The following is a 23,269-nucleotide window of genomic DNA, read 5'->3' on the forward strand; positions in this document are numbered from 1 at the left end:
GTTGCTAGACATCCATGACAGTATTGGAGCCTTCCAGGTTTGGTTTCTGCCATCTAAAGGCAAGGGGAGGGCCCTTTCCAAAGCTGTTTTGGCCTTTGAGGGAGGAATCATAAGGGCTAGTTAGAGTTGGCAACCTCCAGATGGATCCTTGCAGTTTCCCCACTGCATAGCTGGGCCCAGCCTGGGGGCTGACACCACACAACTGAGCCTGGCAACTGGAACCATGCAGATTTTTCCCAGGGAAAAGGAGCCCTTGATGTCTACTATAAATCAGTCTCTAACTCAAGGCACCTACCTTCTGCCTCTTCAAAGAGGAGTTCATCCACCCACTACTTAAAAACTGCCCTTAGACAAAAAAAATGATGGTGCCAGTTATCATCCAGTCTGCCCTTTTGGGGTAAAGTGGTTGAGGGAGCAGTAGCTGACCAACTGGAAAACTCTTGTGCTTTGGATCCTTTTTGGTCTGATTTTAGGCCAGGCAATGGGGTGGAGATGGCATTGGTGGCTCTAGTTGATGATCTCTGCATGAATGTAAACAATGGCCGTGCTTCATTGTTGCGCCTCTTGAATCTATCTGCAGCCTTCACTACAGAAGATCATGTTATCCTGTTGAGGCATTTTGGAGGCAGAGGTAGGTATCGAGGGATATGTCTGAGATTGGTTTAAATTGTTCCTCATGGAACAGATTCAAAGGGTTGCTATTTGAGACAAGCTATCTTCAGTGTGGGGAGTATCTTGTGGAGTTCCACAGTGCACAATTTTATCCCCCATGTTATCCAACATCCATGTAAAGCCTGTAGGAGAAATCATTCATAGCTATGGAATTGGATGTCATCAATATGCAGTTGATACCAAGCTCTATATCTCATTATCCCAATTGCCTGGAAATGCAGTAGAGGTACTGAGTCACTGCTTGACAGCTGTAGTCAAATGGCTTAAAGTAAACCAAGTGAAATTGAACCCAGACAAGAAGGAAGTCATGCTGAAAAAGCAGAGATCTTGAAGCACACTGTGTTTCCAACCTTTGATGGGGTTCAGTTAGTTGACTCAGATAAGAGTGTAGAGGTTTATACTGGATCCAGCACTATTTCTAGAAAAGCAAGTAAACGCAGCTGCAAAAAAGGCCTTCTTTCAATTTAATCTAGTCTGAAATATGGCCCTTTACCTCAACATGACTGATCTGGCCACCTGGATTCATGCCACAGTAACGTTGACACTAGACTACTGTAATGCACTGTACATAGACCTCCTTTTGAAGTCAACTCAGAGATTCCAGCTTGTACCGAACTCTGCAGCTCATTTACTTTCAGGAGCATGGAGCATGCATATCATTCCCATTCTGCAGCCATTGCATTGGCTACTCATCAGTGACTGGGTTTAATTTAAGGTCATGATTGTCACATCCAATGCTTTTCATTGCTTTGGCCCCTCATCTGTGCAATCACCTCTCTATGTTCCACCACAGCAGTTTTGCTCATCTGAACCAAGCCTTCTACAGATACTATTCTGCAGTTGAGCAAAATCAATAGCTACCTGTACATGTGCTTTCTCTGTTGCAGCCTCTGCCTTATGGAATGGCTTGCCTAAGAAGGTCAGGAAAGCTTCCACTCTCTGCCTTTCTGCAAGCTATGTAAAACTGAATTATGCAAGAGGGTTTTCTACTCAGATTATAGAACTTTGTCATAAGAAATAGCTGACAGATGTCTTGGTAAGGATAAGGACCATAGGCTATTAGCTACTGTCTATTGATCTAGATATGCTCCTACTGGGGAGGGGCATATAGGAGATATGCTCCTAATGTGTAGTTTCCATGCTGTAGATGTCATGCTAATTAATCACACTTTGTTTCAGAAAGGTTTTGTTTTTGTGTTCGCCTTTATGCTTGTTTTCAAATTTTCTCCTACTCTGCCCCATTGAATGTCCTAACTTTTGATCATATTGTATTTTGCTTAGTAAATGTCCTAGCTGTTGATTATATTGTATTCACTTGCACTGTGTAATCTGCCCTCAGTCTTAATGAGAAAAGCAGACTATAAAATAAATAAATAAATCACCTAGGATGCTATTTGCACTGCCTTTAGTTTCATGATGAAAGAAAGATATAATATAAATCTAATAAATGAACATGATTCCATGAGCTTTTCTAACAAATCTTTTTTGTAAAGTTGAAAAATATCAGAACCCAGGTCATCTTTTTATGAGTTATAAAATACTTACACTTCTGTATTTTACAATATATTCCAAAATAGGAGCTCCTCCATCATCTTGTTTTGTTATGATAAGTTTATAGCTCTTCCCAATGCCTACTTGTCCATGAATAGCTGGGGGGCTGGGTTCACCTAAAAGTCAAGAGGAGGAAAAGAAACATATCTTTTTAAATTTACAGTCCACTTTTCTAGCTGAACCATGTTGTAATATCATTTATGAGAGTTCCGAGTACAGACTGGAGTTTAAACAAAGCTAACTGATAACCATACAAAACTACATATCTTTCGTAGGCCAAGTACTGTTACTTAGGAATAAATATTACTGAATTAATTGGACTTTTGCCCTGTCCTGGATAGCCCATGCAAACTTGATCTCATCAGATCTCAGGAGCTAAGCAGGGTAAGTGTTGCTTAGTAATTGGATAGGAGACCTCCAAAGAAGAACAGGGTTTCAGAGGCAGGCAATGGCAAACCACTTCTGTTACAATTTTGCCTTGAAAACTTCAGCAGAAGTAGCCATAAGTCAGCTAAGACTTTATGGCACTCTCTACTACCACCAATAGGACTTTTACATAAGGAAAACTGCACCCATAGTAGTCAGCGTGCACCAATGCTGTTAAACATGCCTAGAGATTTTTGACATTTTTCTTTGAAGGCCATGCAAAAAATTCAAATTGCCGCAGTTTTAGAAACAGGATGCTATGCAGCATGAGAGAGCATTCTTAGTTAAACATAAGCAAAAAGACACATGGGCACACAGAACTAGCAGTGCTGTTCTTGGTTTCTCTCCCAATGTATTTCTCTTTGTAGAATTTTTTCCATTCTAAACCAATTGATTTAATTGTTTTAGAGTACACCAGAGGAACTCTGTATAGGATTGCACTGCAAGTCTATCATCTTGCTGATACAGAAAACCTATCTAAGCTGAATATATTTTTACTACTACATGTAAAGGAAATTCACGAATTTGGGAAACAAATCTCATCAGTGTACACATGACTGGATTTTTCTAATGTCTACAGCTCCACAATGTTAAGGCCTGATTACATATGTGCCAAACACATATTTAACAAATTATCTGGCCACCATTGGTCTCATGTGATCATGTGAACCCTGAATGGGTAGCGTGTGGTTATCTTTTTGGAGAAAATGTAGACTCCCCATGATTGTTCAAATGCCATTTTTAAGGCCATAATTATCATTTATATTGAGCATTAAAAATCAAAAGAGAAACATGGCCAATGTTCAAATGAACAGAAGTGGTTCTTTGCGGAGCCAGAAAGCATATCTACAGGTGGTGATTTCCTGCGGCACCTTTTCCCCAAACAGCAGTAATGTAAGAGCATTGCTACCTATTCATTGATAAAAAAAGATGCACATTACTGACCTTTAGAAATACAAAAAAAAAAAAACAGAAAAAGTGGACGGGGTGCCCAGGAGGGTTGGTTTTATTAGAGGCACACAGACTTAATAGCTCAAAGAAAAGGAGAGGGCAGTGTAGAGAAGCAAACACCTCCAATGTGATGAGGAAGCTTAAGAGGAAGCCGTGGCAGCAGGATGCAGGAGTGGAGGGGGGTTCAAGAATGGGAGCCAAAAGAGAGGAGACGCTGAGTGGAGGCCTTGCCAGAGGGAGAGTCCCCCGTGCCCCTTGCACATCCCCAGCCTTCCACCATCCTTTGTTCTGGGCCGCAGATCATCCTCAGTTCACAAACTCGCAGGGATTTGGCAAGGGCAAGAGGTAGCTGAGTGAAGGTTAAAGTTGGCTCAGCCCCAGACCTCGCACCAAGTGCCTCATGCGCTGCACAGCCAAAGCCTTTCTGCCCATGCTGGGGCTGCCTGTTAAGCCAAGCCTGAGTTCTTCAGGGGCATCCTTGGACAGAGGCGCCAGGGCACAGAGGGCAAGCACGCACACTTGCACCTCACAATCCCAGCCCTGCCCACCTCCCTCCTGCTCTGCACTCTGCTTTCCCCACTTGGGCCAGGCCAGGCGGGTGCCTAGCTCCCTGCTGCCAGCGAGCTGGCCAGGCTGGGGATGCTTCACAGCACTGCCACCAAATGCTGAAAAGTTAAAAAAAGAGGCGGACAAAGCAGTCAGGGAGCTGAGGAGAGTGGGAGTGGTCAGATCCGCACAGCTCAATCAGCTCCCTGGGAAAAGTAGAAGGGGAGAGAGAAGCAAAAAAGGGACAAAAGTGTTCACACTGGCATTAATTGGGTCAGCTGTGAGTTGGAAGCAGCTTCAAAATTAAAATCGCGGTAGGTCTGCAGGTGGAAAACTTGGGGATACCACGGACTAAGAGTGGCACTGCATTTCATGACTAGCTTGCAAGTGTGAAACCTCTGCAAACATGGGGTGTGAAACAGGTATGGATACGCTGTAAAGTGCAAGTGTGAAAGGTACCCCTGCTTTCTACCCCAAGTACTTTGGCAGATAAAATGGAGCATGTGTGATCAAACCCTTCTTTTTAGTATTTCAGGGTTGTGCAACTACTATACACAGTAAAATTACTTGTAACTTGTACTATGCCTTCATCTGCATATTAATGAAATATAATAGTCACATCAGTTAGTATTTTTAAAATGATTTAGTCGCTTCCAAAATGAAGCTTAAACTAGAGTTTAAAACCAATAAATTGTACTCAAAATGGGTTCTGCCCTGAAACGTTTTTGGCACAGCATCAAATGAAAGTATTACTCTGTATCCTACAACTCAGTACAGTACTTTTATCAACTTGAAAAAATATTTTTTGCATCTAACAATGCTTTTTCTCTGGAGGAAGAGCAACTTAAGTTGGGATGTACTGGAATGTACAAAACATGTAAATAGGGTCCCTGGCCTCAGTCAGCTTCACTGTATATGCTTAAAGGACTCTGGCATCACAAGCAAGGAAGCAACAAAAATGCAACAGTAGATTGCCTCTAATTGCTAAAATACTTTAAAATGCATTTTTTTCATTTAAGAGAAATAATGTAACTTACGAACTGGTAAAGTCTGAAATGTCTCAGTTTTGCTATATTCGCCTTGCCCTTTCCCATTTACAGCAGCGACCTTGATTTCATATGTTGTGTTTGGTTCCAGGTTGTTGAGAACAACCATTGCTAAAAAGAACAAAAGGAAATAACTTGATACACACACACATGCATATACATGAAAAAAGAAAGCATTTGCTTTGTTTAATTCTGCTTTGTTTAATTGACAAATAATATCAGAAAATGAAACATAATTGCATTTTTATTTTTAAGTACACTTTAATGTAGTTCATCAAATGGTAAACTTGTGTTTTGTGTGCGCAAGAATGTTACTGCAAAGACATTATTATTAATTTCAATCTCCTCTTATTGATAGGTTGGATCTAAATCACCTTGAAGAGAGTTTATTGGGATCAGATCCTGTGACCCATGAAAGATATTTTCCCTACATTTCCATCCAGTCAGCTCCTACTGTGTAAAAGATTAGATTATCAGGATTTCAGGGCCTGGATGGACTATTAGTCCACATGTTGGGAGGCTGTACTGAGGGGAAGAGGGGTATTACTTCATTCTCTTCCACAAGCAATAGCTTTCTGACACAAGGGTTAAAGCTCTGAGAGTCTCTCTACATGAGACATCTTATACAGGGACACTCAAGTGTAGAGAGACACAATGTTAGCTGAAAAGCATAGTTCAATTTTGCTTTTCTACATGAGGGTAGTTTTAAAAGACAGAGCCAGCGGAGATTGCTCCTCAGAGATTTGTTAATTTCATCTTCACCTTCCTGAAGGAGTCCAAATGGAATGGACTGATGAGACCATAGGAATGGCTGAAACCTTGAGCATCTCCAACTGATGCTTTATATCTCCAAATACAAACAGGTAACCTTGTATATATTGAAGATTTTGAATTACATGATATGGACATGATATGGAAGTGAATTTCACTGAAATAAAGTTTGTGTGTTAAATTTGGGGTATTTAAATCCTGCTAATGTATGTAAACAAGATATTTTAAAATCAAATTTCTTCCTCTCTATCACAAGGAAAAAATGGTATGACTACAAAAATACATGTAAAATACAAGAATACAATATAAAGCAAAGAAAATACAGTAATATAAAGCAAGCATTCTGAATATGTTGTTATGAGGTCTGTTAAATTTTGTATTGCTTAAATATAGAGAGAAATATATAAAATAAAAGTGAACTGACTGAAGCTTATCACACTGTGATTACAAAGGGAATGTTAAAACACCGGCCTTCTCTCAGGCATACCAGGTTGCCTACCCTTGCACTCCGGTCCCCATCCTTATTCGATGGAGCAGTGAGAGCCAAATGTGGCAGGGGGGCGAGTGGGTACGACACTATGACAATATTTCTGGATAAGTGATGTCATGGCATCATGTAACACTCTAGGAAATCACCAATTGAGGAGAATTCCTAGGCTGTCACGTGACACCATGACATCACTTCCAGGTACTCAGTCTGAAGTGATATCACCATGATTCCATTTCCCCCAGTCTCTGCCCCCAAAATGTCCTGCTCCTCAATCACACCTAGCTGTCAAACTTAACCTCAGTCCTGTGTGAAGAATTCCCTACAGGTGGGTAAACATGCTAGTCTGTAGTAGAAGAGCAAGATTCAGGTCCAGTAGCACCTTAAAGACTAACTAAATTTTCAGAATCTGAGCTTTCAAGACCCAAAGCTCTCTTCAATAGATAGAAGATCTCTTTGTCAGATAGATATATCTGAAGAAGAGAGCTTTGACTCTCAAAATCTCATACTCTGGAAAACTAGTTGGTCTTTAGGATGCCACTGGACACAAACCATGTTCTAAAAAGAGTAAGTTAATAAATGCAACGAACAAGTCCTGTGAAAATTCATAGAAACATAGAAGCAGAAGGGCCTTACAAATCACCCATTTATGCAATAAATTTGTACTATGAAATTTTGGTTCATATTGGCCATCCCTTAACTAATATAATATGCTTATTATAAATGGACCCATTGTTCTAAAAAAGAGTCCAGGGAACAGTGGTGCTTTTATTAATAACAAGCAAACATTAAAGACTATAATAGATAATGTAATAGGTAGCAATGAACAGAAAAAAATATATTTGAACATATACAGGAATGTTGAGGGTAAATCCAAAATTAATTTTATAATAATTTGCACTTATTTATCTTGCAATTGTGGTGGCGTAGTGTGACAAGAAGCTGCAAAATCTTTACTGAAAATCTAATATCTGTTTTATCCTTTTTCTTTCAAAGCAGCTGAGAGGAAGATGTGAGAAGACCATCCAGACAGTAAATGTCCAAGGTAAGTATCCACAAATGTCCACAAGGTAAGTATCCACAAAAGTCAAAATGAGTATAGTAAAGTCTTATATCTTTCCTTAACCCAGTGATTTAAACTTCAGCTGGGAGGCGGGAGATTCCCTTCTCCCAGATGAAGCCCAGGGAAGCCCCAAAATGGGGTGAAATAGGCAGAGGGGAGTTTCGGTGTACTCTGAATCTTCATGGAGCATACCGATGTGGGCTGATAAGCGATTTCCGAAGCATCTTGCTGTTTTGGAAATCGCTTATTTCCTACTGTTTTTCCTGCTTCGGAAATAAGCGGGAAAACCAAATCTTTCTGGCGTGCAGACCCCTAATGCAGAGACCTTTAGAATTACTGTTAGGTCACAGACAGTATTTTTACTTTTATGTGTAGTTAGCAGTATTACATTTAAAACTACAATTTCAAGACTAAATAGTAATTGATATGTTAGAAATATGACTATATTATGTATCAGTAGACAATTAATGTATTTGAACAACAGAAAAATAAGAGCAGATTTGATCATTGATGCTTACATTTTAAGCACAGGAGATGATAGTGTATTTTTTTGAATATTTGTATCATATCAAGAGCTGCATCTATTATGTAAAAATGTCCTAAAATTGTTATTAATCAAGTCTGGTCCTTGAAAAACGTATTTAACAGAATTACAAGATGCTTTTCAAAATGTAGATTACTTGGACTTTTATCCCATGCAAATCAACTTGTGATTAACTCTACTGAAATCAGTGGGCCTTTGTGTCTAAATGCATTTCTGTTAAAAAGATAACCCATTAGTTTCAGTGACTGACAATTTACAGTCTTTGAAAATAATTTTTTCTTGAAAAAAGTAATTGTACAAGGCAGATAACTCTAGTTTAAGACCTGTGCTACTTTTAATAAAAATCAACATTAATGCAAACATTTTCAATAAGCCACATTAGAAATGACAGCTATGAAAAAAAACCTAGACACCAAAGCTGAAAACAAAATTCAGAGTTTATGCTTGTTCCATCCCCCTCAAATTGCTTAAATCTACATAAAATGAAACACTCTCTCTATGCATAATGTGGCTTGAGGGTTGCCTCTGTTCAAATTATGAAACGTATTGTTTGAAGACATCACAGAAAACACACTAATTTCATTCACAATAACATCAAATTTTTTGTGTGTATTTGTAGCACCTCAGAAGCAAAGTAAATCATTTTTTTTCAAAAGCATGATCATTACTATGCTTTACTCTGCATTCCATTCCATAATGTATTCCATATTTATTTCTAAGTATTTCTAAGTATTGGTAAGATTAATATTAGAAGCAAATTTCTGAAATGGTGGGTTTGAAATACAGTGTCTCTCTGCTGGGCAGTTCGATGTGGTGATTAAGAGCAGCAGGACCCTAATCTGATTTGATTCCCCACTCCTCCGCTTGAAGCCAGCTGGATGACCTCAGGTCAGTCACAGCTTCTTGGAGCTCTCTCAGCCCCACCCACGTCACAGGGTGATTGTCATGATGATAATAATAACACACTTTGTAAATCACTCTGAGTGGCCATTAGGTTGTCCCGAAGGGCAGTATATAAATAGAATGTTGTTGTTATTATAGAAATCCCAGAGTCATTATGATCTGAGCCAATCTCCCTCTGAATTTTGGCATGGTTCATTTTTAATATTTTTAGAGATAGAAATTTTAATTTATTGTTGCTTATAATTATATACATATCAGAGAAGAGGTAGAAATGCTTACACATCCAAACAAGACCAAAAAAGAGTAAAAATGGTGTTCCAAAGTGTGTGGAATTTACGCAGTGCCCAATGGAGTCTAGAGCCTGTATAGGAGCCTTCAGCTTAGGGGTGTGTGTGTACATCTACTTAAGCAAGACCCCTTTAGAAGTGCATGGGGAACATATGTGGACACAATCAATTAGAGATTCTTGGTTTCTCTTCTGCTGTGGTTAGGGATTTGGGCTATACTGATGTTATAAAATTGGTTAGAAAAAGGTTAATTGAGTTTGCCCATGCCAGCACACAGGCTCAAGCAAGGCATGTATATTCTACCTTTGAAATGGGGATTATATCCCTCTTTGATCTTACCCTTGTATTTAAGCCTCCTCACAACTCCTGGCTATAGATGTGCTTTTATGATAGGTATACTAAATGTTTTGCCAACCTCTGAGCTTAGGGGCTTCTTTATTAAGCCTCCATATTCCGATTGTTATTGCTGCTGCACATATGGAGTAACAGAGTCCATTGATCATCTACTCTTATTCTGTGACTGATGGACACCATTCAGAGACCTCTGGATACTTATCCTGAATAAATATCAGCTGCCTCTTGAATCTCACGTGATTTCTTTTCTGCTGGCAGATACTAACCCAGAAATAATGTGGTCTGTTGCCAAATCTTTAGCACTTGTGCTAAGCACAAATTATAGAGATTGCACAAATTTAAGAAAGCACAAATTATAGAGATTGATTTTAATCTGTAATGTTTTGCTTAATCTTCATTACTTGTGTTGTTTTTCCTCAAGACCTTTAGTCAGAGGAGCTTAACAATAAAAGAAAAGGAAAGAAGGAAATATATACACAATTAGCAGTGTCCAGTGTTTATTAAATGTATCAGTTTTTTATAGATCCTTCAGGTTTTCCCATCATATGTTAGCGTTGCAAATAAAAAGAACAGCAGATTTTATCAATCCATTCATTTATAGTAGGGGGTTCTGCCTTTTTCTAATTTGTTGCTATAACCATTCAAGGTAGTGGAATCCACATAGCCTTTCAAAATAGCAAAGAGTCCAGTAGCACCTTTAAGACTAACCAACTTTATTGTAGAGTAAGCTTTCGAGAGCCACAGCTCTCTTCACCAGATGCTGTGGCTCTCAAAAGCTTATGCTACAATAAAGTTGGTTAGTCTTAAAGGTGCTACTGGACTCTTTGCTATTTTGCTACTGCAGACTAACACGGCTAACTCCTCTGGATCTATAGCCTTTCAAGTATCATAGCAGTATTAGCTTGGGTTCAAGACAGCCAGCTCTCAATTCCATGCTACAGAGAGCTGGGCTTGGGCAAGGGAAAGATGACAGAGGGTACTGTAAACCTTTTTTCTTCCTATTTATGAGGCTCTGGAGAGCACCGATGGAGGAAAGGAGAACACTAGAGGGCAAGCCCACTCCAGACTCCACCCCCTTTGCACCGGAACTTGACAAACAACATAAAAATTGGGGGAGGGGGGAATGGCAACACGTGCAGGGCAATCTCACATATTTAGAGATGGACTGCTTAAAACATTGCAGAAATAGATTGTGTCCACTGATCTCCTTATTGATGTTGCCAATAAATGCTCATCAAGACACAGCCACGAGAAACAGAATTGATCAACTCAAATATGAATCAATGATTGATAAGAAAGGAAATCTAAAAACTTGGCAAGAAATTCAAGCTCAAAGTAAAAATATCCCATGGCTGATATATCACCAAACAGTATCAAGACTAAAGGAACAAACTCTTAAAGAACGTGGTAGGTTGAGAGAAAAAACAAAAATTGAATATTAATATCTGGACATCTGAAGCATCTACTAGGGAAAATCTGCAAAATTTTACTGCAATACTACACAGAAATGGAGCAAGTAAAAACTATATGATAAAATGGATGGAAAATTTCGGAGAAACTATTTTGATGAACCTATAGGAAGATATATGGACTAAGGACATAAAATTTATAGGCTGCCAGTTACTAAGAGAGAATTGGTATAAAATGTTATTTAGAAGTTGACAATTTTGAGGGTGGGCTGCATAGGCATCCTCCTTGGATGCCCACCTGGCAAGTCTACCCTGGCTCCAAACATGGCTAGCATTTTCACCTGCCTTGTTTATTGCCAAGAGGTGCACAAATTCATCCATAAGGCACCTACCAGGTTTGAGAGATGCGGCTCAGCACCAAGGGTACTCCTTTACAGTGCCGCTAGCCACCAGCATGTGATGGACTGTTTTGGACACTCATTGGTCAAGGTGAAATACTTCCTGGAAGATCCCTTGACAAAACTTTTAAGCGAAACATGTAGGGATCTACAGAACCTTAATAGTTTTTTTCCACCTTGCACTTGGTTCCTCTTTTACTCTGGGGACACACACCCTTCCCTGTGATGCCTCAGGGTGTTTGCTGATTAACCCTGAGCAACCTGCCCTATTCCTGCAAAACTAGTCATGACCTAACCAGGGTTTTAAACCAGGCCTATTTCACCAAAGACATCACAGAGCAGGTGAAAAAAAGGACCTCACATCTGCCAATTTGGTGGAAACCAAAAAATTTCCTGTTTGGCCGCAGTTGGTGACCAGCTTGTCTCACAATACCTTTTGAGAGGGAGGGTGGGATGATCACAGCAGTGGATGCCTGTAGAGGGAAGGGCACAGCGAGGAAAGTCTCCTGCACAAAATTGAAAGGCTGAGCTTTCTTGGACCTCATACTATATTTGTATTCATGTGGTCTGAGGTCAACTGGCCCATGACTTAAAGCCATGAGCCTCACTTTTTCCTTGAAGGAATGTATTAGTATAATAGAGGATAGGGTTTGACTTCAAAATACTTCCCACAGATGCACCATAACTAGACCATAACTTAAACTCATTTTAATTATATCCTTAAGACAGTCCGTAGTTAGAACGGACATTTGGACACTTACTGTGAAGGGTCCTTCTCTTCTGAGGAGTCTTTTCTCCCTCTGAGGCAGTGGCGGCGGCGGAGGACATCTTGGGTGATTCCCACCATCCAATCAGGGAGACAGGAACTAATTTTCTTCCTCCTCCTGTCTGGCATGTGGGACACCCTCTCTTCAGTTTAGGTGACTCCACAAAGCAGTAATAATGACTTTATCATTCAGCAACTGTCAATACTGGGAGAAAAAAACCCTGTTGCATTAACATGTACTGTAAATAAAGCATAACCCAGAGGAGGTAGAAGAATGAGGCAGCAGGGTAGAAGAGGATGAAGACCTGGGGAGGGCAAGATGTCCTCCTTTCCTCAGAAGAGAAGGACTCTTCACGGTAAGTGTCCAAAGGTCCATTCTCCCTCTGAGGTGGAGGACATCTTGGGTGCTCCCAAAGCAGTTTCCACTTTCTGGGTGGGATGTGGTTTTCATCCGAGATCATGCACTGCAGTACTTTTCTACTGCAGGTGGTGTCTATTGAATCATATAGATTTAATTTGTAGCGTTTCACCAAGGTTGAGATAGACAACCATGTTGCTGTCTTGCAGACTTCTTCTACAGTAGTGTTCCTGTGTAATGCTGCATTGGTAGCAGCACTCTTCACAGAGTGAGCCATTATTCCATTAGGAACTTCTACGATGAGTTCTTTGTGAGCTTTGATAGTGTATGTTTTGATATTGGCACCTACAGCCACTGAAGGCATTTTCTTCCCCAAATTGAGGGGAGATATATTGACGAAAAGTAAGTCTAACTTTCTGATTTGCACTGTTTGGGTCTGATAGGCCTTGACGTCTAGGTTGTGTCAGAGCATCTCCCTAGTATATGTAGGGTACAGGTAGAAATGTGGTAGCCTTATCTCTTGCAACCTATGGAATTTGGAGTAGACTTTTGGAAGAAAGGTGGGGACAGTATGAAGTATCACTTATCGTCGTGAAAGATACAGAGTTCAGGTCTGACTGACAGTGCGCTAAGGTCTGAGATTCTTCTGGTAGCTGTGACCACAATAAGGAAGATGGTCTTCATTCTCAGCCTTCTCAGGGAAACATCCTTGACCAGTCCAAATGGATGTTTGTTCAGGGCTGTGTAAAATGTCCATTGCTTTCCTCCTGTCCCACTGAGTGAGGACTTTCCAAGCGAAATTGAAAATTCTGACCATGAACTGTTTTCTGGATGCTAGGAGAGTGACGGCCACCTCTCCAGAATATCTCCATCTTAGGAAGATTTTCCTTTCTATTTCCACATAGTTAAGCAGAGTGAGTCTAAATGAGAGTGCCAAATCATTTCCTGCTGTAACATGACCGGAGAGGTCAGTAGGATGAGAGGTGGAGATACCACCATCTGTTGGAGTGTGGAAAAGCACAGTCTGTGGGGCCACCAAGAGGCAATCACTAACACTACGTTCCCCGTTCCTTGATCCTTCTCAGGAGTTTGGGTATTACTGGTAAGGGTAGTAATGCATAGAGGAGGCCTAATGGCCACTGCGATATCAGGGCATCTGCTTGTAGGTGGAACAAACCTTGGTAGTTGATGGTTGTGTTGGGACACAAACAGGTCCATGAGAGGTGTTGCAAAATGCTATGTTATCTATTAGATGAGATCTTTCTTAAGGGACTAGTCACCTTGTTGAATGGTCTACTTGCTCAGCCAGTCTACCTGGACATTGGCTATGCCTTTGATGTGTTCAATTCTGATCGAGACTAGGTAATCTTCCTCCCAAGTAAGTATCCTTGTTGCCTCCTTGTGCCACCTTGAGGCCTTGGATCCTCCCTGCTTGTTTACATATGTCTTGTCTGCGACCTTGTCCATACAAATCAGGATGTGTGAGTTCACTATCTGATCACTGAACTGTAACAGGGCCAGACAAATCACTCACATTTCTAAAATATTGATAGGAAGACGTGCCTAACCTGTGATGCTTGCATCTATAAATATTTCTTTCTCAAGGAGTCACAAATCTTTTGATCTGAAGTGGTACCTGAATGGGAAGATCTGTCTTCTTCATGATCTGTTGTTAATAAGATCTGAGAAAGGTCTGAAAAGGTTTTGCATGTAGACAACCCCAAGGTATCGCATCGTTGTTGGCCACTAGCAAACCCATCAGTTTGGGTAGTGTCATGAGAAGTGATTTTTACTCTGATGAGTCTCAGCTAGCTGTTTGGTCTTCCTGACCTTTTCTTTGGTGAGGGATAAACAACACTCTTTTGATGATCATACCCAGGTGTTCCAGCTTTGTAGGAACTGAATGGTGAACTGAGTGTCATGGTTAGACATGGGCATGAATGGAAAAAAACCCCAATCACGCTGTTCATAGTTCATGGCCGTCGACAAACATGAACAGATGAACAGTAATGAACATGTCCCATTAATGAACATGTTTGATGTTCATTGTTTGTGGGGGCCAGAACAGCCCCCATTGGACTTAGAGAGCCCATATTCACAGGCCATCACTCAAGTTTGGTCAAGATTGCAATATGGATCTTGGAGTTATACATTCCCAAATCCAATGCCCCCAGGAAATTCCCATTCGATAAAACTGGAGCCATCAGTTGACTTTGGCCCTGTTTACAAGTGGAGGACTCAAAGGCGGTCCACTTAACCTCTAGGGAGCGGGGGTCCAGCCACTTGCCAGCAGCATCCCCCATGTGTCCTCCCACCCGCCAGGCCTCAGAGTACTGCACTGTACTTTCCTGTGCAGACAGGGACTTGCGTGATGAGAGTGGCCACCAGGCCCGGTGGGCTCGGGGAGGTGGTGGTGGGCTGCCTCCCCTCTAGGGGGCAGGGTGTGTGGCTGCTCTCCGGCAGCACCCTGCCAGGCCTCAGAGTACTGCACTGCACTTTTCTGCGCAGACAGGGACATGGGTGATGAGTGTGGCTGCTGGGCCTGGTAGGCTTGGGGAGTTGGCGGTGGGCCACCTCCACTCTAGGGGGCGGGGAGTCTGGCTGCACACCAGTGGCACCCCCATATGCCCACCTGCCAGGCCTCAGAGTACTGCACTGCACTTTCCTGTGCAGACAGGGACATGGGTGATGAGTGCAGCCACCGGGCCAGGTGAGCGCGGGGAGGGGGTGGCAGGCCACCTCCCCTCTAGTGAGCAGGGGGTCTGGCCACTCACCAGTGGCACCCCCCATGTGCCCACCTGCCAGGCCTCAGAGTACTGCACTGCACTTTTCTGCACATACAGGGACGTGGGTGATGAGTACAGCTGCAGGGTCTGGTGGGCTTGGGGAGGCAGTGGTGGGCTGCCTCCCCTCTAGGGGGCAGGGGTCTGGCTGTTTGCTGGCAGCACCCCCATGTGCCCACCCGCCAGGCATCAGAGTACTGCACTGCACTTTCCTGCGCAGATAGGGATGTGGGTGATGAGTGCGGCTGCTGGGCCTGTTGGGCTCAGGGAGGAAGTGGTGGGCTGCCCTCTCTAGGGGGCGGGGGGCTGGCTGCTCGCTGGTGGTACCCCGTGTGCCCTCCCACCAAGCTTCAGAGTACTGCACCGCACTTTCCTGCACAGACAGGGATGTGTGCTATGAGTGCAGCCGCCAGGCCTGGCAGGCTCAGGGAGGCAGTGGTGGGCCACCTCCCCTCTAGGGGGTAGGGTGGTCTGGCCACTGATGGCTAACATCACCCACCTTCCTGCTTTCATGGAAAGGACAGGAGGGAAAGGGGATGTCGTTTGGAGGAGTCAGAGTGTTCCAGAGAGGGAGAGGTTGAAAGAGGGAAGGGGAACTGGGAAGATCCCAACAGTTGCTATGAGGCCTCACCTGAGGATCCCACTGAGGTACTCAGTGATGGCAGCTATCACCCACCTTCCTGCTTCCACAGAAAGGACAGGAGGGAGAGGAGATGTCGTTTGGAGGGGTCAGAATGTTCCAGAGAGGGAGAGGTTGAAACAGGGAAGGGGAACTGGGAAGATGCCAGCAGTCGCTGCAAGGCCTCATCCGAGGATCCCACTGAGGTACTCAGCAGTGGCTGCTAACATCACCCACCTTCCTGCCTTTGTGGAAAGGATGGGATGGACAGGAGAGGTCATTCAGTAGAGTTGGAGTGGTTCCAGAGAGGGAGCGGTTGAAAGAAGGACTGGTCAGAAAAAGGAGGACTCCTGCTTTTGTAGAAAGGACGGGATGGACAGGACAGGAGAGGTCGTTGGGAGGGGTCAGAACAGTTCCAGAGAGGCTGAGGTTCAAAGAGGGATGGTGAACTTGTCAGGGAGAGAAGGAGAGAGGCTTACCACTTCCTGGCTGCCTTGCGGATCAGGTCTGGGAAACATCCAAACATTTGTGAGCTTTCATCTTTGAAACCCACTGATCTTGTCAGTGGCAGAAGCAGCCATCAACCAACCCTCCTGCCTTCATGGAAAGGATGGGATGGACAGAGCAGGAGAGGTCATTGGGAACGGTCAGTGTGGTTCCAGAGATGGCGAGGTTCAAAGAGGGATGGGGAGCTTGACAGGGAGAGGAGGACAAAGAGGACCCCAACATCCACCATGTCGGATTGCGAAGACAGCAGTTACAGTAAGTGCAACTCTGTTTTCACTGTCCGTCTTCTGTGCAGCCCCACATGGGAGACTCACAAGCTACTTACCCAGGAGGCGGGCATGTGTTCTCACTGAAAAAGAGACTGAAGCACTGCTTGACCAACAGCAGCCTCTTTCCTTTCCCACACATCTAGTGCATAATGCTTAGCAAACGTGTCAGAAGACGACCACGTTGCAGCCCTGCAGATGTCTTGCAAGGGCACGCCCCTAAGGAAGGCCGCAGAGGCAGCTTGCGCTCTGGTGGAATGAGCTTTTACTTCCAAAGGGCAAGGTAACTTAGCATACGAGTAGCATGCCCTAACAGTCTGAGTAACCCAGCGAGAAATTGATTGAGCTGTAGCAGCTTTTCCCTTCCTCGGCCCATAATAGCACACAACCAGTTGTTTGGCATACCTAAACTGTAACGTACGTTGAAGGTAAAATAAAATAGCCCTTCTCACATCCAAGGAATGTAAAGCCCTTTCAGTTATCGGAAGGGTCAGGAAAAAAGATAGGTAGGACAATGTCCTGTGAGGTATGAAATTGAGTGGAGACTTTGGGTCTAAAACGAAGGTCAGGCCTCAGAACCACCTTATTTTGATGGACCTTCAAAAAGGGAGGATCCCACCTTAGGGCCGCCAACTCGCTAACTCTGCGGGCAGATGTAATGGCGATCAAGAAAGCCACTTTCCAGAACAACCATTTTAATTCACAAGTAGCCAGTGGTTCGAAGGGCGATTTCATAAACCCCATCAATACTACTTGCAGTGACCATTGGGGAACAATTTCCTTGACTTGTGGATACATGTTATACAACCTTTTTAAAAAAGATTTCGACAAACTGTGGGAGAACACTGTCTTCCCATCTATCTTAGGGTGGAAGGCCGAAATGGCCGCCAAATAAACTTTAATAGAGGAATTAGAGAGTCCCCCGTCCTTTAGGGACAGGAGGAACTCAAACACAGACGATAACTGGCAATCCCAAACATTCACTCTTTTGTCATCAGCCCAGGCCTCAAAACGCTTCCATTTAGCTGAGTATGACCTGCGAGTGGTGTCTCTACGTGCATTCAGCAAAATTTCAGCTACTCTGTCAGACATTCCTTCTGCCCCTGAATATGCCAAGCAGTGAGGTTGAGTTTGGGTAGGTCGTGATACCAAACCCCTTTGTCAGACAGAAGGTCCGGGTTCAAAGTGAACCGATAATATGACCCCTGTGAAAGCTGCATGACATGTTGGAACCAAGCTTGTCTGGGCCAGAAGGGCACTACTAGAATTAAGTGAGGCCCATCCCTCTGAATCTTGCTGACGACCCGAGACAATAGTGGGAACGGAGGGAAGGCATAAAACAGGTGCCCTGTCCAGCGTATCTGGAATGCGTCCCCTAGGGAATGGTGACCTAGACCTCCCCTGGAACAGAATTGTGGGGCTTTCTTGTTGTTCTCTGACGCAAAGAGGTCTACGTCCGGGAACCCCCAGTCCAAAAAGATGGCGTTCAGGTAGTTGTCTGCTACGGTCCATTCGTAGCTGTCGAATCGCATCCGACTCAGTTTGTCTGCGATGACATTGGTGGTACCAGGAATATGGACCGCATGAATGGATACGCCCTTGTCCATGGCCCACTCCCAAATCCGAATGGCCTCTTCGCAAAGGGCCTTGGAAGTAGTGCCCCGTTGTTTGTTCAGGTAGAACATCGTGGTGCAATTGTCCATGAGCACCTGAACGGACTTCTGCTGCAGCGTGTCTGTGAACGTGATAAGGGCATAACGGACTGCTCTCAATTCTAGCAGGTTAATGTGATCTTCCCTTTCCTACTCTGACCAGACCCCATGTGCCCTAAGGGCACCACACTGGGCTCCCCATCCTATCGTGGAGGCATCAGTCGAAATTGTGATCTCGGTTTGGATGGACCCAAATGCAACACCCCCAAGGAGGTTAGTCTCATCAAGCCACCATCGTAAGGCCCGGATAATCCCTCTGGGGATGGAATACCGCTTATTCTGGGACTCGTGTTCAAAATCATGAACCAATAGGAACCACAGCTGGAGAGGTCGCATGTGCAACTGGGCCATAGGGGTGACTGCTGTAGAAGAGGCCATGAGGCCCAGCAGCCTCTGGATAGCCGTTACGGATTGGAACCTACATCTAGAAAAAAGATTCACCATCCTGCTAATCTTTAAAGCACGCTCCCTGGGCAGAAAACCTCTGTTTACATCACCATCCAGTTCCATACCGATAAACAGTATTCTCCTGGACGGGGTAAGGTTAGACTTTTGTAGGTTAACCAAAAGCCCTAACCGGGAGCAGGTGAGCATCACCTTATTAATTTGGACCAGGAGTGCATCAGCAGAAGGTGCTGCCAAATGCCAATCATCAAGATAGGGATAGATGGTACAAGCTTGTTCCCTCAGGTATGCAACCACAACAGCCATACATTTAGAAAAAACTCAGGGAGCTGTTGAGAGTCCAAAGGGAAGCACCTGGTAATGGTAGGCCTTATTGTTACCTAAGGTATTTCCTATGATCAGGGTGGATGGCAATATGGAAATATGCGTCCCTGAGATCCAGGACGGCAAACCACATGTCCTCGGGCATTAACTGGAGGACTGTATTTAAGGTAAGCATTCTGAACCGCTTAACGAGAACGAATTTATTCAGTTCTCTTAGGTCTAAGATGGGTCGTACACCTCCATCCTTTTTGTCTACAAGGAACATTCTAGAGTAAAAACCCAAGAGGGGGTCCCGAGGGAGTACCTCCTGTACAGCCCCCTTCTCCAGTAGTGCTACAACCTCAGCCTGTAACTTATCAGAAGAGGATTGTACTAAGTGGTCAGGAAGAGACAACACTGGGTAAACATCAAACTGAATTTTATAGCCAACTGTAACTATGTTAAGAACCCAAGTATCAGAGGTAATCTCTGCCCATGCTGAGGCAAACTGAACCAATCTGTTTCCAAACACGACAGACTGTTTGAATTCTAGTCAGAACTGCTTAGGTTGCGTTGCTGACTCTTTGGCATCGTGGGCCTGTTGACTGTGACATGGGCGGTAGGTAGGCCTCCGGCGCTGAAAGGAGCTTGCAGGCGGCTGGAATTGCCTGTAGGACCCATAACGTGGATACGGTTGGTATGTCTGTTGTCGCCCACGATAGCCCTGTGAAGAGCGATATTGGAAATGACCCTCGGTGAACGGCCTGGTTGGGAGGATTCCGTAGGAGCGGGCCGTGAGCCGATCTTTATGTTTCTGCGACAGGTATTCATCCGTTTTAGATGAGAACAGAGATTGACCTTCAAAAGGCAGATTCTCCACTTTGTTTCGTGTCTCGACAGGCAGTGCCGTTGTACGGAGCCATGCATGTCAGCAAAGCACGATGGAGGATGCCAATGCCCTCGCCGAGGTATCAACAGTGTCTTGGCCCGCATTTATCTGTTGTCGAGACAGTCGCAGGGCCGCATCAAGAACCACCTTTGCCAACACTCTCTGGTCTGCAGGGAGTTTTTCCATAAAGGCCGCCATGCGGTTCCAGAGGAAAATTTGATATGCTCCCATGATGGCAGAGTAGTTGGAGATTTTCAGCGTCAGGGCCGCAGAAGAGTATAATTTCTTGCCCAAGGAATCCAATTTTCTGCTCTCCTTATCGATGGGCACAGCATAAGACCCTTGGCGTTGACGAGTCTGCATTTCCTCAGTAATGAGGGAAGAAGGAGGTGGATGCGCAAAGAGATACGTACAGACGTCATCCCTTGTCTTGTACAGAGCCTCTAGCTTGCAAGATGTCGGGTACACAGAAGCTGGTTTCTCACAGATGTTGGTAATGATTTCCACCAAGCCTTCGGTGAACGGGAAAGCAATGGTTGGAGGATTCCCCGACTGGACATACTGCAGAATCTTATCTTTTGGTTTAGGATCTACAGCAGAGATCTCGATGTCCAGAGAATGGGCCATTCGGACCATCTGCTCAGTATAGAGCCGGTAGTCCTCCGATGGTGATACACGACCGGTCCCAATGATGATGTCATCAGGTGACGGGTCAGATGGAGGGCTGGGGCTCGGGCCTTGGTAAGGTTCGGGCTGTTGGTAAGGCAAGACATGCCTGGGAGAGCCATAGTGGGAGAACTCACTCCGAGTGTCACCCCAATACTCTCTGCCAAACGATGGAGAGCTTGCATACAGGGAGCCCTCTCTGTCATATGCACTCCGAGGAACATGATAAGGTAGGTCCTCTCTACCCGCGTAGTCACCAGCATGCCACTTCTGGGCCACCCGAGGTGGAGCATCGGGCAGGTCACCATCATCATCAGTGGAGTGGTACAACGGAGGTGACAGGTGCGGTGATGGAGTCGAGGGCTTCTCCCAGAGCACCTCATCCGTTTGGACTGAAGCTGGCTGCCTGTGCTTCGATTTCTTTTTCGCCTTCTTCTCGCCCTTGGCGGCTGAGGTCTGATCGGTGCTTCGGTTACGGTCCATCGGAGCCGGCGATGTCATGGTGGGCAACGGATCCGATGCCTTCGGTTCCAATTGGGCACTCTTCTTCACGCACGCCGATTCTGTAAGCTTCGGAGCCGACGACGTCGACTCCGATGTCGGATCTGACGGCTTGGGAACCGATCCAGCCGGGATGTTCGGATCCGATGAAGTCCTTGGCACCTTCGGAGCCGGTGTGGCAGGCGGTTCTGACCTCGTCGGAGACCTGGAACGGTGTCGCTTCCGAGTCGGATCCGACTTCGGGGCCAAATGTCTGCGACCCGATGTGGAACTCGCAGCGTCCTTCAGATCCGAGGTCGGAGTTGGGGCTTGTCGGGGCCGATCTGGTGAGCGAGAATGCGAGGTGGAAGCGGCGCTCCGGACAGATCCCATCACAGAGGGGGTTTCGGCCGTCCCACTAGCCGGTGGTGGCCCCCCTGGGGTATCGGGCTCCCGACGCCCGCATAGCCCTTCTCCACAGTAGGGCATTCAATCTGTTTGCCCTCTCAGCCCTGGCCTTCGGGGTGAACCGTTGGCAATGCTCACATTTTTCGACAATGTGTCCTTCACCCAAGCACTCGAGGCAAACGGAATGACCGTCCGTCCTCGTCATCTTCGTAGAACAAGTCGAACAGCGCTTAAACAATGACTTCTCCGACATTCTTGGACAGAAGATAGAACGATCTCTCTCACAAAAAAAAAAAAGGTTTCCTCACACAGCGGACAGCTAGATCTTTACCGGTCGGCGGCAAAGAAGAAACTGAGGGGAAGGGGGCGACGTCGCCCAATGTCGTTCCAGCGGGAAACGGCCGCACATGCGCATTGGATCGGACGTGCGACCCTAGTGGATGTTAGCTAGAAAAGAAAAATCCGGTCGGCAGGCCTGCGCAGGCACAGTCCCATGTGGGGCTGCACAGAAGACGGACAGTGAATTCTTCCTTCTCCCTGTCATTATAGATGCTTTCTGAGGGTGATCCCCCTGCTCAGTGGGGATCAATGTCAGTTAAACATTACAAGCTGCCTTATTCTGACTCAGACCATTGGCCCATCAAGATCAGTGTTGTCTACTCAGACTGGCAGCAGGTCTCCTGGGTTTCAGGAAGAGGGTTCCCCCCTCCCCATCATCTACTTGATCTTTTTAACTAGAGTTAATGGGGAATGAACCTGAATCCTTCTGCATGTAAAGCAGAAGCTCTTCCACTGAGCCACAGCCTCACCCGTGGAGAAAGGAGGAAGTAGACACCACACCACTATTAACAGAGGTTTCAGCCTGTCAGAGATTATATATTTCTTTCCTCATGGTTAGTCTTAGGAAGTTAAAAGGTTCACAGACACAGGCAAGTTTGTGCCCTTTATACATTACCCATTTGACGGGAAGAGTCCTGTTGTAAAGGCAGGACTAGATCTGAAGAGAAAAAACCTGCTGTGGAATCTCCAGCCGGAGGTTGGCATGGGTGTATTCACTATGGTGCCAGAGCTGAGGAGATTCCTGGTGTCTTTTCCCACCAAAAGCCTGGGCTAAGGTAACACGCCAACTCCAACTGAAGAGCAGGAGTGTGCAGATGCTTCCATCTCCTGCTCACTGGGATGGGCCTTTTGAAGCTCTTCTGTGGCTCTGAGGCCGATTTATAGCTGGGAGACCACACAAGCCGCAGAGGCATGTCGGTGCTGACTCATTGCCAGGAACACATACAAGCCAGGAGGCATGTCGGCGTCGGATTCATCAATCCCCATCATGTTCAATGTGAATACTGGGGAGCATTCCTCTCTGTTGTCTAGGAACCTGTCCTCAGAATCCCTGGCATGCCCCTACTTTGGGATTGCATCTTGCCTTTAGGGGCTATTGCTGCCTTCTTGAAGGGCATGACTTAGCCTGGCCTAATGCACATCCTGCAAAATGTGGGGCCCAGAGCTTTGTAAATGTGGCCTGGGCCCCACCACCAGCCCCTACCAAGGTGGGGCCTTAGGCCTTATAACGTGGCCTGGGCCTTACAACCGGGCCTTCTCAAGGTGGGCCCTGGGAAAGGTGGGCCTCGAGCCTTATGAACGTGCCCTGGGCCCGATGACCAGGCCTTCCAAAGGCGACCTTTGGGCCTTGTAAATGTGG

The 23,269-nt window shown here is 45.1% G+C and overlaps 1 protein-coding gene across 1 annotated transcript in view; it reads right to left on the minus strand.

The window, feature by feature from the left end:
- NCAM2 (neural cell adhesion molecule 2) overlaps positions 1–23,269 on the minus strand; it is a 282,335-nt gene that overhangs the window by 81,967 nt on the left and 177,099 nt on the right. Inside the window, exons 10-11 of the mRNA XM_054973767.1 lie at positions 5,184–5,303; positions 2,218–2,339 (exon numbers count right to left, since the gene is read on the minus strand). Coding sequence (XP_054829742.1) covers positions 2,218–2,339; positions 5,184–5,303 — 242 coding nt within the window. The remainder of the gene's footprint in view (positions 1–2,217; positions 2,340–5,183; positions 5,304–23,269) is intronic.

Source organism: Eublepharis macularius, chromosome 3 (genome assembly GCF_028583425.1).
Source record: "Eublepharis macularius isolate TG4126 chromosome 3, MPM_Emac_v1.0, whole genome shotgun sequence".
NCBI lineage: Eukaryota > Metazoa > Chordata > Lepidosauria > Squamata > Eublepharidae > Eublepharis > Eublepharis macularius.